Genomic DNA, 18,502 nt, shown 5'->3' on the forward strand with positions numbered 1-18,502 from the left:
CTAATCATCAGATGGACCAGGTCCTTTATCCTATAGTATCAGCCTTTTTATGTAACATAAGCTATTTCCTAGTCATCAGATGGACCAGGTCCTTTATCCTATAGTATCAGCCTTTTTAAGTAGCATAAGCTATTTCCTAATCATCAGATGGACCAGGTCCTTTATCCTATAGTATCAGCCTTTTTATGTAGTATAAGCTATTTCCTAATCATCAGATGGACCAGGTCCTTTATCCTATAGTATCAGCCTTTTTATGTAGTATAAGCTATTTCCTAATCATCAGATGGACCAGGTCCTTTATCCTATAGTATCAGCCTTTTTATGTAGTATAAGCTATTTCCTAATCATCAGATGGACCAGGTCCTTTATCCTATAGTATCAGCCTTTTTATGTAGTATAAGCTATTTCCTAATCATCAGATGGACCAGGTCCTTTATCCTATAGTATCAGCCTTTTTATGTAGCATAAGCTATTTCCTAATCATCAGAGGGACCGGGTCCTTTATCCTATAGTATCAGCCTTTTTATGTAGTATAAGCTATTTCCTAGTCATCAGATGGACCAGGTCCTTTATCCTATAGTATCAGCCTTTTTATGTAGTATAAGCTATTTCCTAATCATCAGATGGACCAGGTCCTTTATCCTATAGTATCAGCCTTTTTATGTAGTATAAGCTATTTCCTAATCATCAGATGGACCAGGTCCTTTATCCTATAGTATCAGCCTTTTTATGTAGTATAAGCTATTTCCTAATCATCAGATGGACCAGGTCCTTTATCCTATAGTATCAGCCTTTTTATGTAGTATAAGCTATTTCCTAATCATCAGATGGACCGGGTCCTTTATCCTATAGTATCCAGCCTTTTTATGTAGCATAAGCTATTTCCTAATCATCAGATGGACCAGGTCCTTTATCATATAGTATCCAGCCTTTTTATATAGCATAAGCTATTTCTGTAACGCCTAGTGCTCCGGGTCCCTCTCCTCCCCTGGAGCGCTCGCAGTGTTCTGCTCGCAGCGTCCCGGTCAGACTCGCTGACCGGGAGCGCTGCTCTGATTCCTCCGGCGGGGATGCGATCCGTGTGGCGGGACATGCCTGCCTGCGGGTCGCATCCCGTTCTGTTTACCTGCCCTGTTCCCCGTCTGCTCAGTCCCGGCACGCGCGGTCCCGCTCTCTAGGGCGCGTGCCGGGTCTCTCAGATTTAAAGGGCCAGTACATCAGCAGACATCTGGCTCCGATCCCCGCCCGGCGAGCGGCGGGGAACGGAATCGCAGCGCATCGCTCATCTGAATTGATGAGCGATGTGCTGCGATCGCCGACATGGGAGGACATAATGACCCCCCTGGGCGATATACCGAGATGCCTGCTGAACGATTTCAGCAGGCATCCGGCTCCGGTCCCCAACCGGCTAGCGGTGGGGACCGGAATTCACACGGGCGTATGGATACGCCCTGCGTCCTTAAGGACTCGGAATGCAGGGCGTATCCATACGCCCTGCGTCCTTAAGAGGTTAAAGGAGTAGTTCAGTGCTGAAAAACATCCCCTATCCCAAGGGTAGGGGATAAGTTTCAGATTGCGGGGGGGGGGGGGTCTGACCACTGAGGGGCCCCCGCGATCTCCTGTACGGGGCCCTGGCTCGCTGGCCAGATGACCACCAGCGCGTGTTGACCACCAGACGAAGCGGCAGCCGACACGCCCCTTCAAAAAAAGCGCTATGGCAGAGCCAGAGATTGCCAAAGGCAGAGCTGCATCAGTCCCCCCAAAAATTTGAGTTCCTGGATTTAAATATCTATATTCCGGATGGCTGTTTGCATACTGACACCTATTTTAAGGAACTACCTCGACTTTAACAGTTGCCATCGGAAACAATGGAAGAAGAACATTCCATTCGGTCAAATGAAAAGAATCCGGAGGAATTGTTCTTCCACACAAAAATGCCAGCAACAACTAGATAACCTGGGGCATGGAACATCTAAGCTATGAGGAGCGATTAAAGGAGTTACAATTGTTTAGTCTTGAGAAGAGACGTTTAAGGGGGGATATGATAAACGTATATAAGTATATTAATGGCCCATACAAAAAATATGGAGAAAAACTGTTCCAGGTTAAACCCCCCCAAAGGACGAGGGGGCACTCCCTCCGTCTGGAGAAGAAAAAGTTTAGTCTCAAGGGGCGACACGCCTTCTTTACCGTGAGGACTGTGAATTTATGGAACGGTCTACCTCAGGAACTGGTCACAGCAGGAACAATTAACAGCTTTAAAACAGGATTAGATACATTCCTGGAACAAAATAAGATTAATGCTTATGCAGAATTATAAAATCCCATCCCTTCCCCAATATCGCCCCACACCCCTACCCCTTAATTCCCTGGTTGAACTTGATGGACATATGTCTTTTTTCGACCGTACTAACTATGTAACTATGTAACTAACTATGTAACCTGGAGGATCGTTTTAAACAAAAAGTGTATCCCAAACCCCTTATACAAGGAGCACGCCAGAGAGTGGACGAATTAGAACAAAGTGCTTGCTTGGAAAATAATAAACAGGGTAATGCAGAGGGAGGTTATAATGATTCTGGTTTTGTAACGTATATACTCGAGTATAAACCGACCCGAATATAAGCCGAGGCCCCTAATTTCACCCCCAAAAAAATAAAAATAAATAAATGAATGTATGCTGGGAGTTGTTGTTTTGAAACCTCTGGAGGTCCGCAGGTTGAAGACCACTGCGGCCTTCATCATCACCCCCCCCTTAATCATCATCCCCCTCCCTTTCATCATCACCGCCTGTCAATCCCTTCATCAGTGGTCTTCAACCTGCGGACCTCCAGATGTTGCAGAACCACAACTCCCAGCATACCCAGACAGCTATCGGCTGTCCGGGCATGCTGGGAGTTGTAGTTTTGAAACCTCTGGAGGTCCGCAGGTTGAAGACCACTGTGGCCTTTTTGTTTTGTACTCACCTCCCCTCGGCAGGAAGTTAGGGTGAGCTGGTCCTAGTGATGTTGCCTTGACGACGACGCACAGGGACGTTGCGCATGAAGAGGGCCCTCCGGTGAAAATAGACAGCCCGGAATGACTATCCCTCCCCACCGGATGGTCCCTGCAGCATAGATGGCCCGGACCAGCTCACCCTAACTGGGGGAGGTGAGTACAAAACAAAAGAGGGGGGGGGGGGGCCTGGATGATGACGAAGGCCGAAGTGGTCTTCAACCTGCGGACCTCCAGATGTTTCAAAACTACAACACCCAGCATGCCCAGACAGCCGATGGCTGTCTGGGCATGCTGGGAGTTGTAGTTTTACAACATCTGGAGGTCCGCAGGTTGAAGACCACTGAAAAGGGATTGACAGGCGGAGAGATCACTCGAGTATAAGCCGAGGGGGGCGTTTTAAGCAAGAAAAATGGTGCTGAAAAACTCGGCTTATACTCGAGTATATACGGTAGGTATTACACATCACACACCAATATTTTTCTTTTATGTTTTTTATTTTTTTTGTATAGGTAATATTACCAGCTCATATTATTTTTTTGTATAGGTAATATCACCAGCTCATATTATTTTTTTTGTATAGGTAATATCACCAGCTCATATTATTTTTTTATGGTTTTCCGTGTCCTGTGCAGTATCTCTCCCAGAAGTCCACTTGATGGCCCACGTGGTGGTCTACACCCCGAAGTCATCAATTCTTACTCTAAGAGAGAGTTTGCAGCTGTTCCTGGAGACGGTTAACATTAACCTCTGCATGGTGGAATAATAGGTCACGATGTTTATCAGGATCAGTAGAAGCATCACCCACTCGATGATTATGGTGGTGATTTCACGGATCTCGTCCCAGTCTTCATCATCATAGAATAATTCCTGTAATGTTTTATATCCAAAGTAGAAAATTGCGCAGGTAAAAGCCAGGCCACAGCAGGTGCATCTACTATGGTGGATGACTTTGTTTGCTCCTGGTAATTTATACATCTGGATGGACTGCCCAAGGTAGTATAAGGCTTCACATGTAATGGAAATTATCGTGCTGACAAAGTGTATCCTGGGATATTCTTCGGGGGACAATACATGCATGACAGCTGTACCAAAACAGGAGGCCCACACAATGGCCAGCAGGATCCTCTGGATCAGGACCTGATGACCCCTGAACTCTTCAGTATGCATAACCATATACTTATAAATAAGAAAGGTTAGTACCAAAGTGCCAATGGACGTCCCTATGAAACCAATTCTGAATAATATGTTTTCGGGAAAGAAATTTCCCACGTCACTGTGAAGGAAAAGAAACCAATGTTATTGTGGATATTTCCTCACTCCCAACCCATGAAATAAGAATCTTGTGCTTGTTTATCTTACCTGATGTGCATCAGTGGCGAGGCGGCATGGCCGAGGACGACCGTCACGATGTAGCTGGTGGCAAGCCAGGCCGCACACCAAAACGCCAACAGAAGGGGGACGAACCCCAAACCTTTTAGCTCCATCTCAGTCAAGAAGAAGAAATAGAAGTTGCTAATCGCACTGTAACAATCTACAGAATGAAGGCTCGGGCGGCTGTCAGTGGAATGTCAGGACTCCAGCTGTCTATGACATCACATGTCTGATGTCACGATGACTGCTTGTTTCTTAGAGCTGCCATGATTTAGTATCTGCTATGGACAGAACCTGATGTTTCTACTATGGACCTTACAGACCCCAGAACCCAAGTAATTAGTGCAGGGGCTCCATTTTGATCATCTCATATTTCACATTATTTGAGTTCCAGGGCTCGGATACATTTGCACCCTCTATAGCAGTGGTCTCTAAGCTGTGAACCCCCAACCGCTGCAAAACCACAACTCCCAGCATGCCCGGACAGCAACTTTGCATAAGGAAATAGCCTAATTAAACTTTTCTTATATATAGACTCCCCGACATCTCCAAGGATAAGCCTCTAAGGGTCTCGTTCGATCTTAATGTTATACCTTTTTTCAATAACATCGATGATTCCAAAATGTATGAATATAGGAATAATTCCATATAAGATACAAAAAGTTAGCATCCTCCATTTCTGGAAAAGTTTCTGAGTTGCCCAAAGCAACCAATCAGATTGCTTCTTTAATTTTTCATAGGCTTTTTCAAGAATAAAAGAAGCAATCTGATTGGTTGCTATGGGCAACTGCATAACTTTTCCTCTACACAGGTTTTGATGAATCTCCCCCATAGAGAGAGATTTATCAAAACCTGTCCAGTGGAAAAGCTGCTGAGATGCCCATAGCAACCAATCAGATTGCTTCTTTTATTCTTGAAAAAGCCTATGAAAAATTAAAGAAGCGATCTGATTGGTTGCTATGGGCAACTCAGAAACTTTTCCTCTGGACAGGTTTTGGGTTTTGATAAATCTTCCTCTCTGGGGGAGATTCAGCAAAACCAGTGCAGATAAAGAGTTGTGCTGTTGCCCATAGCAACCAATCAGATTGCTTCTTTCATTTTTGAAAAGGCCTCTGAAAAATGAAGGAAGCAATCTGATTGGTTGCTATGGGCAACTCAGAAACTTTTCCATGAAAGTAAAGTTTAACCACAACCAGGGGCGGATCCAGAGTTTAGTCTCGGGAGGGGCACTATTAGAGAATTTTGTATTGGCGGACAGAAAATAAGGTGTTTCTTAACCCCTTAAGGACGCAACCCTTTTTCACCTTAAGGACTGGGCCCTTTTTCGCAATTCTGACCACCGTCACTTTACGAATTAATAACGCGAAAAAACTTTTACCGAATATTCTGATTCTGAGATTGTTTTTTCGTGACATATTCTATTTTATTTTGGTGGTAAATTTTTGCGTTACTTGCATCCTTTTTTGGTGAAAAATCCCCAAATTTAATTAAAATTTTTAAAATTTTGCATTTTTCTAACTTTGAAGCTCTCTACTTGTAAGGAAAATTGATATTCACAATAAATTTTATTTTTCTTCACAAGTACAATATGTTCACTTTATGTTGGCATCATAAAATGGACATATTTTTGCTTTTTTTTTTTAAATTAGAGGGCTTCAAAGTAGAGAAGCAATTTTCAAAAGGGACAGATGTTACAGAACTACAACTATTTAAATAAAAACAAAAAAAAAACGTATAGGGTTCCCCGTATTTTCATTCTCAGCACAATACCATCCAAACAGCAACAGCCTGACGTTACCAGGGTGGGCGGGGACCATTGTTACTGGCCCTCCCCAGCCTAAATAACGCCAGCCTGTTACCGCCTAGGCCCAGGAGCGCCATTTTTGACGCTCCGGGCCTGTTGGTACCGGCTCTTCCCGGCACCCCTGTGGCGGTGGGTACCGGGGTAATAATTGGGGGTTAGCGCTAGCTGTTTTTGGGGCTAGCGCTAAGCCCTGGCTTAGTAATGGATTCAGTCAATAAGACAAGCTTCCACTACTAACCCTGAAAATTCATTAAAAAAAACACATTGGAAAAATTCTTTTATTTAACCCCTTAAGGACGCAGGACGTAAATGTACGTCCTGGTGAGGTGGTACTTAACGCACCAGGACGTACATTTACGTCCTGTGCATAACCGCGGGCATCGGAGCGATGCCCGTGTCATGCGCGGCTGATTCCGGCTGCTGATCGCAGCCAGGGACCCGCCGGCAATGGCCGACGCCCGCGATCTCGCGGGCGTCCGCCATTAACCCCTCAGGTGCGGGATCAATACAGATCCCGGCATCTGTGGCAGTGCGCGATTTAAATGAACGATCGGATCGCCCGCAGCGCTGCTGCGGGGATCCGATCATTCAGAACGCCGGACGGAGGTCCCCTCTCCTTCCTCCGTCCGGCTCCCGGCGTCTCCTGCTCTGGTCTGTGATCGAGCAGACCAGAGCAGAAGATGACCGAAAACACTGATCTGTTCTATGTCCTATACATAGAACAGATCAGTATTAGCAATCATGGTATTGCTATGAATAGTCCCCTATGGGGACTATTCAAGTGTAAAAAAAAATGTAAAAAAATGTAAAAGTAACAGTAAAAAAAAGTGAAAAATCCCCTCCCCCAATAAAAAAGTAAAACGTCAGTTTTTTCCTATTTTACCCCCAAAAAGCGTAAAAAAAATTTTTTATAGACATATTTGGTATCGCCGCGTGCGTAAATGTCCGAACTATTAAAATAAAATGTCAATGATCCCGTACGGTGAACGGCGTGAACAAAAAAAAAAAAAAAAGTCCAAAATTCCTACTTTTTTAATACATTGTATTAAAAAAAATTATAAAAAATGTATTAAAAGTTTTTTATATGCAAATGTGGTATAAAAAAAAGTACAGATCATGGCGCAAAAAATGAGCACCCATACCGCCGCTTATACGGAAAAATAAAAAAGTTAGAGGTCATCAAAATAAAGGGATTATAAACGTACTAATTTGGTTAAAAAGTTTGTGATTTTTTTTAAGCGCAACAATAATGTAAAAGTATATAATAATGGGTATCATTTTAACTGTATTGACCCTCAGAATAAAGAACACACTTCATTTTTACCAGAAATTGTACGGCGTGAAAACGAAACCTTCCAAAATTAGCAAAATTGCGTTTTTTGTTTTAATTTCCCCACAAAAATAGTGTTTTTTGGTTGCGCCATACATTTTATGATATAATGAGTGATGTCATTACAAAGAACAACTGGTCGCGCAAAAAACAAGCCCTCATACTAGTCTGTGGATGAAAATATAAAAGAGTTATGATTTTTAGAAGGCGAGGAGGAAAAAATGAAAACGTAAAAATTAAATTGTCTGAGTCCTTAAGGCCAAAATGGGCTGAGTCCTTAAGGGGTTAAGGACCGAGGGTTTTTCAGTTTTTGCAATTTCGTTTTTTCCTCCTTGCCTTTAAAAAAATAATAACTCTTTCAATTTTGCACCTAAAAATCCATATGATGGCTTATTTTTTGCGCCACCTATTCTACTTTTTAATTACGTCAGTCATTTTGCCCAAAAATCTACGGTGAAATGGAAAAAAAAATCATTGTGAGACAAAATTGAAGAAAAACCCGCTGTTTTGTAACTTTTGGTGGCTTCCGTTTCTACGTAGTACATTTTTTGGTAAAAATAACACCTTATCTTTATTCTGTAGGTCCATACGATTAAAATGATACCCTACTTATATAGGTTTGATTTTGTCGTACTTCTGGAAAAAGTCATAACTACCGTATTTATCGGTGTATAACACGCACCCCCATTTTAACAGGGAAATTTAAGTAAAAAAAATAAAATGTAAAATAAATGACTTGGACTAAATGCCACATCATCTCCCCAACTTCGTTTACTTCTACACCTCAGTTTGGTCCCGTCCCCTCCAGTGCCACATCATTCCTTCCCTTTTATCAGTTCCTGTGCCACATTTACCCCTCTCATCGCCACCCCCCATATCTCATCATCTCCCCATGTCTCATCATTCCCCCCTCATCATCCCCCACCCTGTCTCATCATTTCCCCCTGTCTCATCCCCCCCTCATCATTTCCCCGTCTTATCCCCCCTCATCATTTCCCCCCTCTTCTCCCCATCATCCCCCCTCTCATCATTTCCCCCTGTCTCATCCCCCCTTATCCCCCCCATCATTTCCCCCTGTCTCATCCCCCCCATCATTTCCCCCTGCCTCATCCCCCCATCACCCCCCCCCTCATCATTTCCCCCTGTCTCATCCCCCCATCATCCCCCCTCATCATTTCCCCCTGTCTCATCCCCCCTCATCCCCCCATCATTTCCCCCTGTCTCATCCCCCCATCATTTCCCCCTGTCTCATCCCCCCATCATCCCCCCTCATCCCCCCATCATTTCCCCCTGTCTCATCCCCCATCATTCTTCCCTCTCATCATTTCCCCCTGTCTCATCCCCCCCTCATCATTTCCCCGTCTCATTATTCCCCCATCATGTTCCTCCTATGGCATTCAGTGGTCTTCAACCTGCGGACCTCCAGATGTTGCAAAACTACAACTCCCAGCATGCCCGGACAGCCAGCTGCTGTCCGGGCATGCTGGGAGTTGTAGTTTTGCAACATCTGGAGGTCCACAGGTTGAAGACCACTCTTCCCCTTTCCTTACTTGTCTGCACTTCGGCTGTCTTGCGGGGTCAGTGAAGCAGATGAGTTACGTCCTCTCCCGGCTCCTCTGCACGGCATCACGGAGGTCACTTTTCGGCGGCGACTACAGGAAATAAAGTGATGCCGCACAGAGAAGTCGGCAGAGGACGTAACTCATCTGCTTCACTGACCCCGCAAGACCCTCCGCCTGACCTGACCTGCCGAAGCGCAGACAGGTAAGGAAAATAAACAAAACTATAAAAAGCAGGGAAAGGGGGAATGATGAGGGAGGGGGGAGGGAGGGAAAATGAAAAGTAAAACTCACTTGTTTTCTCCTGCACTATCCACAGGAACTGGTGGATAGTGCGGGAGACGCTAATTAAAAGGTAGCGCAGATCCGGACAAGGTAGGGCTCATTTTAATCAGCATCTCCCGCACTATCCACCACACCAGTACCTGTGGATAGTGCGGGAGAAAACAAGTGACAGTGCGGGGAGGAGACACCGCTGGTCACTGATTTAAAGTAGCTACGGTCGTGCTGTTAATACTTAACAAGCAGACGCTGCTGCGGCCGCTTTAAATAAGGGACCAGAAGACTTATCGGCGTATAACACGCAGGAAGACTTGTTGCCTTAAATGTAAGTTTTAAAAGTGCGTGTTATACGCCGATAAATATGGTACATGCAGGAAAATTAATGCGTTTAAAATTATCATCTTCTGACCCCTATTTTTGCATTGATAGGACTTATTGATCACTTTTTATTCATTTTTTCATGATATAAAAAGTGACCAAAAATTCACTATTTTGTATTTAGGAATTTTTTTGCACGTACACCATTGACCATGCGGTTTAATTAACGATATATTTTTATAATTCAGATATTTCTGCACGCGGCGATACCATATATGTTTATTTTTATTTACACAGTGTTTTTTTTTTATGGGAAAAGGGGGGCGATTCAAACTTTTAATAGGGAAGGGGTTAAATGATCTTTATTCACTTTTTTTCCCCACTTTTTTTTTGCAGTGTTATAGCTCCCATAGGGACCTATAACACTGCACACACTGATCTATTACATTGATCACTGGTTTCTCATAGGAAACCAGTGATCGATGATTCTGCCGCTTGACTGCTCATGCCTTGATCTCGGGCACTGAGCAGTCATTCGGCGATCGGACAGCGAGGAGGCAGGTAGGGAGCCTCCTGCTGTCCTGTAAGCTGTTCGGGATGCCGCGATTTCGCCGCGGCTATCCTGAACAGCCCACTGAGCTAACCGGCATACTTTCACTTTCACTTTAGACGCGGCGTTCAACTTTGAACGCCGAGTCTAAAGGATTAATAGCGCGCGGCACCGCGATCAATGCCGTGCGCTATTAGCCACGGCCCGACCCGCTATTATAGATCGGGAGCGGACACATGACGTTCCAGTACGTCATGTGTCCTTATGGAGTTAACTTACTAAGGGGTGACTAGGATATAACTAGGGAAGCGGACCCTGACAGGGACTGTGACTTTGGGGCCCCCCCAAACAAGGCACAGTATGAAATACGTGCCAGGACACCACAAACCCCCTTACTTAAAACAAGTAGACCCCGACTCCTGTCCCCTAAGGCAGAGGGACTAGAACAAGGACAGAATTATTAAACAGTCTATACATCCTGACAACATTTTCTTTTAATTTGCCTAGTATTCTTACTAAACAATTATGAAGCTATCTAACATTTAGTCTCTAGCTCCTTAGACATCTTTATAGCTCTTTCTATACATTTATGAGGCTAACTAGACGTTGATAAAGCTCACTAGTGTTGAGCGGCATAGGCCATATTCGAATTCGCGAATATTCGCGAATATATGGACGAATATTCGTCATATATTCGCGAATATTCGCATATTCTCGTTTTATTTTCGCATATGCGTAAATTCGCGTATGCGAAAATTAACATATTTGAATATTAGCATATACAAAATTCGCATATGCGAAAATTCGCATATGCTAATTTTCACATACACGCATTTTCGCATATGCGAATTTTCGCCCGCCAGTCTCACACAGTAGTATTACAGCCTTCTTTACACCACACAAGCTGGAAGCAGAGAGGGGTGATCACTGTGATGTGTACTGTGAAAAAAAAACAACAAAAAAAAAAACGAATATTCGTAATTACGAATATATAGCGCTATATTCGCGAAATTCGCGAATTCGCGAATATGCGATATTCGCGAATAATATTCGAATTGCGAATATTCGTGAGCAACACTAAAGCTCACTAGACATTGGATGAAGCTGTCTAACATTTAGTCTCAAGCTCCCTGGATTTTTATACAGAGCTCTCTATACATTTAGTCTCAAGCTGTCTAGACATTTTTGAAAACTCACCACATTTTCTTTTGTTTTGCCACGATGAGTCACCTGTTAGTACACAAAAGTTATATTGGCTTGCCTGAGGCTATCTACCAATAAGTTTAGCCACCAGGGTCTATTGGCTACACGCTTCTTACCTCTAGAACACAACAGTATACCCTTACCTAGGTTACCTTTAGAAATATGTGTTTAATTTTAGCACTCAAAAGCATCTACTGGCCAGGTAGAGCATTTCATACACGTAATAAAGAAAAGAGAGATTAGTGTACCTAACAGTGGCAGGAATAGAATTTCAATAGGCTACAATTCCTAAAGTGTTTCTTGAGTGTGAGACATATTTATATTTTACTTTGTGTATTGAAGAAGACTGAGATAAGTACATTTGAGTGAGCTATTTGAGGTACTATGTGTGCACGTACTGCTTAAAAGTTAGTCTTAATACCTTAAGGGTAGTTCACCCCGAGTAGTCCTTTGAGACTCTCGCAACATCCCCCCCGGGCTGGCAGGAGTCTCTTCACATAGAGATTCTGCGGAAACTTCAGTCCCCGAGGGACCAGCTTGAAGGCTGGACACAGGAGCAACATCTTCGGTTGGACTGGGAGATTCTCTGAAGTCAGGTAGAGAAGGTGTAGCAGGACTTGGAGTAGCCACAGGAGCAGGACTGGTGCTGGGGGAAGCAACCAATGGTGGCTGACTGGATGGAGCAGCTATTGGTAGCTGGCTGGGCGGAGCAACCAGTGGAGGCTGGCTAGGTGGAGCAACAAGGGGCGGCTGGCTTGCAGCTGAACATGGCATACCCCAAAACATGACAGGTTGGTGAGAAGAGAATAAAGGAACGTCCATACTGGGATGAATTCCTTCTCCTGGTACATATTCCCGGGCTGGCCTGGCTGGAGGAGGAGTAGGGAGAAGTGGAGGAGGAGGGGGTCCCGGTAAGTCTTCCTTCAAGCACACTTTTATTCGGTTTTGGTGGACCACCTGTGGCTCAAACCCTTTTTTCTGTATCTCATACACATCTGTGTCGGGATAAGGAATTGCAGTAATAGTATAGGGTTCTGTTTCCCATAGAGAATCCAGCTCATGAGTTCTTGGGAATTTCCTGAGCCAAACTTTGTCTCCCAGCTGCAGGGGTTAAGCCGAGGCATGCCGACTTTTTTTGCTGTCGGCCCTGGGCTTCGCCCATTTTTTCTCCACAATGTCTCGGGCTTCTTTGATTCTCCTGCGATGTTCAGAGACCCAGTCCTGCAAGACTTGAGGGGAGTTATTGAAAGGGGCCTGTAGCCCAAAAGTTCTGTCCTTCGGCAATTGACCATGTCTTCCCATCATGAGAAAGAAGGGGGTATACCCTGTAGAACAATGAGTAGTGTTGTTGTAGATTTCCAATAACTCAGGCAGTAGTCGGGGCCACTCTTCATGTTTCGAGACAGAAGCTGCTCGGAGCATATGGATAAACACCTGGTTGATCCTTTCACAGAGCCCATTTCCTTGAGGATGGTAAGCTATCATTCCGAGCTTCTTACAATCATGCAGCTGGCAGAGTTCCTGGAACAACTGAGCTTTGAAGGCCGTCCCTCGATCAGTGAGGACTGCTTCGGGACACCCCAAGGGCTGGATCCAGTGGCTGTAGAAGAGTTATGCTGCCGTCTTGGCGGTCAGATCCTTGACGGGAACAACAACCATCCACTTAGAGTAATGTTCCACCATGGTCAAGGCATAGCAATAGCCAGATCCAGTGGGGGTCAGCTTCACATGGTCAAGGGCAACCATTTGATTAGGCCTCTCAGTATGGATGGGGTGCAAGGGTGCTCTTGCATCTTTTTGGGGGTTCCTGATGAGATTGCACGTGGTGCATTCAGCACACCATATTTCGATGTCTCCTCGCATTCCTATTCAATAAAATCTTCGGCGAATAGTGGCCTCTGTCTAATGGATTCCAAAATGCCCCGACTGGTCGTGATATGCATTCAGGACCATAGCTGCATCTCTTCTGGGGATTGCAATTTGATGCACCCGTTCTCCAGACACCGGGTCCAATGAGTTTCTGTATTGCAGCCCCTTATGGAGGAATAGGCGATTTCGCTGTCGCCACAACTGTCTCAGTTCAAAGTCCCCTTGCTGCTTGTGGAGTCGAGTGGGCACCTTCTTGTGGAGGCAGTAATTCAAGAGGTCCCCTATGACCCAGTTTTCATCCTGCAGAGTCTTCCACGTGTATTGGTCTTCAGGGACTTCCAGAGGTCCGGGTTCGTCACCCTCTTGGGCCGTTAGAGCATTCTGGCTCATGAACCGTTGGTAGAAGGGTGGCATTTCCACATCTTCCCATTCGTCCCCTGCAGGGGGTTCTTCACCTGGGGCCATCCGGGAGAGAGCATCCGCATTGACATTGGATTTTCCACTGCAGTACTTAATACTGAAGTTATAATTGGCCAACCGGGAGACCCAGCACTGTTCAATAGCCCCCAACTTAGCAGCGTTCAAGTGGGCCAAGGGATTGTTGTCCGTATAGACCGTGAAGGGGGTGGCCACCAGATAATCCTTGAATTTTTCAGTGATGGCCCAGACCAGGGCCAAGAGCTCCAACTTGAAAGAGCTATAGTTGTCATCGTTCATTTCCGCGCCTCGAAGATGACGGCTGGTGTAGGCTATTACCCTCTCTTTACCATCTTGGAGGTGAGATAAGACGGCTCCCAGTCCTTCGAAACTGGCCTTAGTATATGAGCGGAACGGCTTACCGTAGTCAGGATAGGCCAAGATAGGAGGTTCTGTAAGAAGGTACTTTAAAGCTCGGAAGGCAGTTTCTTGGTCTTCAGCCCATTGTGTCGGGAGCCTCCCATTATAATTTTCCTTGGCAGTACCCCTCAGTAAGGCAGTCAAGGGGCCAGCAATTTGTGCAAAGTGAGGGATGAAAAGTCGGTAGTAGCCGGCAAATCCCAGGAAACTTATGACGTCTCGTACTGTCTTGGGTGTAGGCCAGTTCCTCACAGCACTTATTTTCTGGGGGTCAGGTTGGACACCATCGGCACTTACGACAGGTCCTAGATAGTGCACTTGTGGCTTTAACAGGTGACACTTGGATGGCTTGACCTTCAGTCCTTGCCGTATAAGGACCTGGAAAACTTCTCTTTTTTTTTAAATCTGATATTTTTATTAAGATCTAAAACATACAGGACCCTGACCCATTCCAAAAATCTGCCACCCAAACCTCTCCATCGCCGGCCTGAGGTAGCTACAATCTACCCTGTCGAAGGCCTTCATGGCATCTATCGACAGGATGGATCGGAGCCCCTACTCCGGCATATGAATATTAGCAGACAGCTTAATCAAATTATCATGACTATTTCGGCTCGGTACAAAGCCGGTTTGGTCAGTAGCAATAACTTTGTTACAAACCTTTGCCAATCTCATTGCCAAAAACTTGGCAATAGTTTTGGCATCTGAATTTAATAGAGAGATGGGTCTATATGAATCAGCTGAAAGAAGGTTCTTTCCCATTTTTAACAGCAGAATTATGTTTGCTTCACGCATAGTCAATGGGAGAGACCTATTAATACAGGATTTTATTACAAGCAAGAGGCGAGTATTATAGTGCCAAATCTTTCTTTTAGTGAAAAAACAGCAGCAAAAGAGTTAACGGAAATAAGAAGAGAAAAAACACAGGTGAACGCAGGTGATAGCAGGTAGGTAATCAGCAAGGTATCCACCAATCAGCACACGGCATAGGTTATAAGAGGTATAGGCGTTCCTTAACCCCTTAAAGGGGTTATCCAGGGAAAAACTTTTTTTTTAAATATCAACTGGCTCCAGAAAGTTAAACAGATTTGTAAATTACTTCTATTAAAAAATCTTAATCCTTTCAGTACTTATGAGCTTCTGAAGTTTAGGTTGTTATTTTCTGTCTAAGTAATCTCTGATGACACGTGTCTCGGTAACCGCCCAGTTTAGAAGAGGTTTGCTATGGGAATTTGCTTCTAAACTGGGCGGTTCCAGCGAGATTCTATCTCTGTCTCTCTCTCCACTATTCAGCATTACGCGCCCGTTACCTCACAGGCTCCTCAGACTGCCGTGTCATTGGAGTCTTCAGATTCTCAGTATTTTCTCCAACTAGTTGTTTCTCTTTACTCATTTAGCCCTCTGGTTTTCCAATAGTCTCATGCTGGACAAATATTAACCCCTTAAGGACCCAGCCATTTTACACCATAGGACCCAGCCATTTTTTGCACATCTGACCACTGTCATTTTAAACATTAATAACTCTGGAATGCTTTTAGTTATCATTCTGATTCCGAGACTTTTTTCGTGACATATTCTACTTTAACATAGTGGTAAAAATTTTTGGTAACTTGCATCCTTTCTTGGTGAAAAATCCCAAAATTTGATGAAAAATTTGAAAATTTTGCATTTTTCTAACTTTGAAGCTCTCTGCTTATAAGGAAAATGGATATTCCAAATATTTTTTTTTATTCACATATACAATATGTCCACTTTATGTTTGCATCATAAAATTTACATGTTTTTACTTTTGGAAGACACCAGAAGGCTTCAAAGTTCTGACGCAATTTTCCAATTTTTCACAAAATTTCCAAAATCACAATTTTTCAGGGACCAGTTCAGGTTTGAAGTGGATTTGAAGGGTCTTCATCTTAGAAATACCCCACAAATGATCCCATTATAACTGCACCCCTCAAAGTATTCAAAATGATATTCAGTCAGCATTTTAACCCTTTAGGTGTTTCACAGGAATAGCAGCAAAGTGAAGGAGAAAATTCACAATCTTCAATTTTTACACTCGCATGTTCTTGTAGACCCAATTTTTTTATTTTTACAAGGGGTAAAAGGAGAAAATGTATACTTATATTTGTAGCCCAATTTCTCTCGAGTAAGCACATACCTCATATGTCTATGTAAAGTGTTCGGCGGGCGCAGTAGAGGGCTCAGAAGCGAAGGAGCGAAAAGGGGATTTTGGAGAGTACGTTTTTCTGAAATGGTTTTTGGGGGATATGTTGCATTTAGGAAGCCCCTATGGTGCCAGAACAGGAAAAAAAACACATGGCATACAATTTTGGAAACTAGACCCCTTGAGGAACGTAACAAGGAATAAAGTGAGCCTTAATACCCCACAGGTGTTTCACGACTTTTGCATGTAAAAAAAGAAAAATAAAATTTCACTAAAATGTGTGTTTACCCCCAAATTTCACATTTTTGCAAGAGTTAATAGCAGAAAATACCCCCCAAAATTTGTAACCCCATCTCTTCTGAGTATGGAGGTACCCCATAAGTTGACCTGAAGTGCACTATGGGCGAACTACAATGCTCAGAAGAGAAGGAGTCATATTTGGCTTTTTGAGAGCAAATTTTGCTCGGGGGCATGTCGCATTTAGGAAGCCCCTATGGTGCCAGGACAGCAAAAAATACCCACATGGCATACCATTTTGGAAACTAGACCCCTTCAGGAACGTAACAAGGAATAAAGTGAGCCTTAATACCCCACAGGGGTTTCACGACTTTTGCATACGTAAAAAAAAAATATGTGTGTTTCCCCCCAAATTTCACATTTTTGCAAGAGTTAATAGCAGAAAATACCCCCCAAAATTTGTAACTCCATCTCTTGCGAGTATGGAGGTACCCCATAAGTTGACCTTAAGCGTACTACGGGCGAACTACAATGCTCAAGAGAAGGAGTCATATTTGGCTTTTTGAGAGCAAATTTTGCTCGAGGGGCATGTCGCATTTAGGAAGCCCCTATGTTGCCAGGACAGCAAAATAACCCCCACATGGCATACCATTTTTGAAACTAGACCCCTTGAGGAACATTACAAGGGGTACAGTGAGCATTTACCCCCCACTGGTGTCTGTCAAATCTTTGGAAAAGTGGGCTGTACAAAATTTTTAATGTGCACAGCCCACTGTTCCAAAGATCTGTCAGACACCAGTGGGGTGTCAATTCTCACTGCACCCCTAGTTTCCGAAATGGGGTCACATGTGGTGTTTTTTTTTTTTTTTTTTCGTTTGTCAAAACCTCTATAACAATCAGCCACCCCAGTGCAAATAACCTCAAATGTACATGGTGCACTCTCCCTTCTGGGCCTTGTTGTGCGCCCCCAGAGCACTTTGTGCCCACATATGGGGTATCTCCGTAGTCGGGAGAAATTGCATTTCAAATTTTGGGGGGCTTTTTTCCCTTTTACCTCTTGTCAAAATGAAAAGTATAGGGCAACATCAGAATGTTATTGTGAATGTTTTTAATTTTTTTACACTAACATGCTGTAGCATGATGTAGACCCCAACTTCACCTTTTCATAAGGGGTGAAAGTAGAAAAAGCCCCCCAAAATTTGTTAGGCCCTAAACTGTTGCCTTGAAATACGACAGGGCTCCAAAGTGAGAGCGCCATGTGCATTTGAGGCCTGAATTAGGGATTTAATAGGGGTGGACATAGGGGTATTCTACGCCAGTGATTCCCAAACAGGGTGCCTCCAGCTGTTGCAAAACTCCCAGCATACTTGGACAGTCAACGGCTGTCCGGCAATACTGGAAGTTGTTGTTTTGCAACAGCTGGAGGCTCCATTTTGAAAACAGTGGCGTACCAGACGTTTTTCATTTTTATTGGGGAGGGGGACTGTGTAGGGGTATGTGTATATGTAGTGTTTTTTACTTTTTATTTTATTTTGTGTTAGTGTAGTCTAGTGTTTTTAGGGTACAGTCACATGGGCGGGGGATTACAGTGAGTTTCCCGCTGCGAGTTTGAGCTGCCGCACAAAATTTGCTGCATCGCAAACTTGCAGCCTGATACTCACTGTAAGCCCCTGCCCATGTGAATGTACCCTGTACATTCACAGGGGGGGGGGGGGAATCTCCAGCTGTTGCAAAACTACAACTCCCAGCATGCATAGTCTATCAGTGCATGCTGGTAGTTATAGTTTTGCAACAGCTGGAGGCACACGGGTTGGGAAACGCTGAGTTAGGGAACAGACAATGTTTCCCAACCAGTGTGCCTCCAGTTGTTGCAAAACCACAACTCCAAACATTCTCAGGCATGCTGGAAGTAGTAGTTCGGCGACATCTTTAGAGCCAGATGTTGCTGAACTACATCTCCAAGCATACTTGGAGTTGTAGT

The 18,502-nt window shown here is 44.2% G+C and overlaps 2 protein-coding genes across 2 annotated transcripts in view; both read right to left on the bottom strand.

Moving 5' to 3' along the window:
• Positions 1 to 18,502, bottom strand: part of LOC130298259 (oocyte zinc finger protein XlCOF7.1-like) — a 149,820-nt gene that overhangs the window by 50,095 nt on the left and 81,223 nt on the right. The gene's annotated exons all lie outside the window — the stretch shown is intronic.
• LOC130298269 (DNA damage-regulated autophagy modulator protein 1-like) lies at positions 3,597 to 4,658 on the bottom strand. Its single transcript, XM_056551200.1, has 2 exons — positions 4,357 to 4,658; positions 3,597 to 4,270 (listed from the first exon to the last, which is right to left on the bottom strand). Exons 1-2 carry the CDS (start codon positions 4,479 to 4,481, stop codon positions 3,670 to 3,672), a joined length of 726 nt encoding a protein of 241 aa, XP_056407175.1. The 5' UTR covers positions 4,482 to 4,658; the 3' UTR covers positions 3,597 to 3,669.

The sequence above is a fragment of the Hyla sarda genome (genome assembly GCF_029499605.1).
Source record: "Hyla sarda isolate aHylSar1 chromosome 1 unlocalized genomic scaffold, aHylSar1.hap1 SUPER_1_unloc_7, whole genome shotgun sequence".
NCBI classification, from domain to species: domain Eukaryota; kingdom Metazoa; phylum Chordata; class Amphibia; order Anura; family Hylidae; genus Hyla; species Hyla sarda.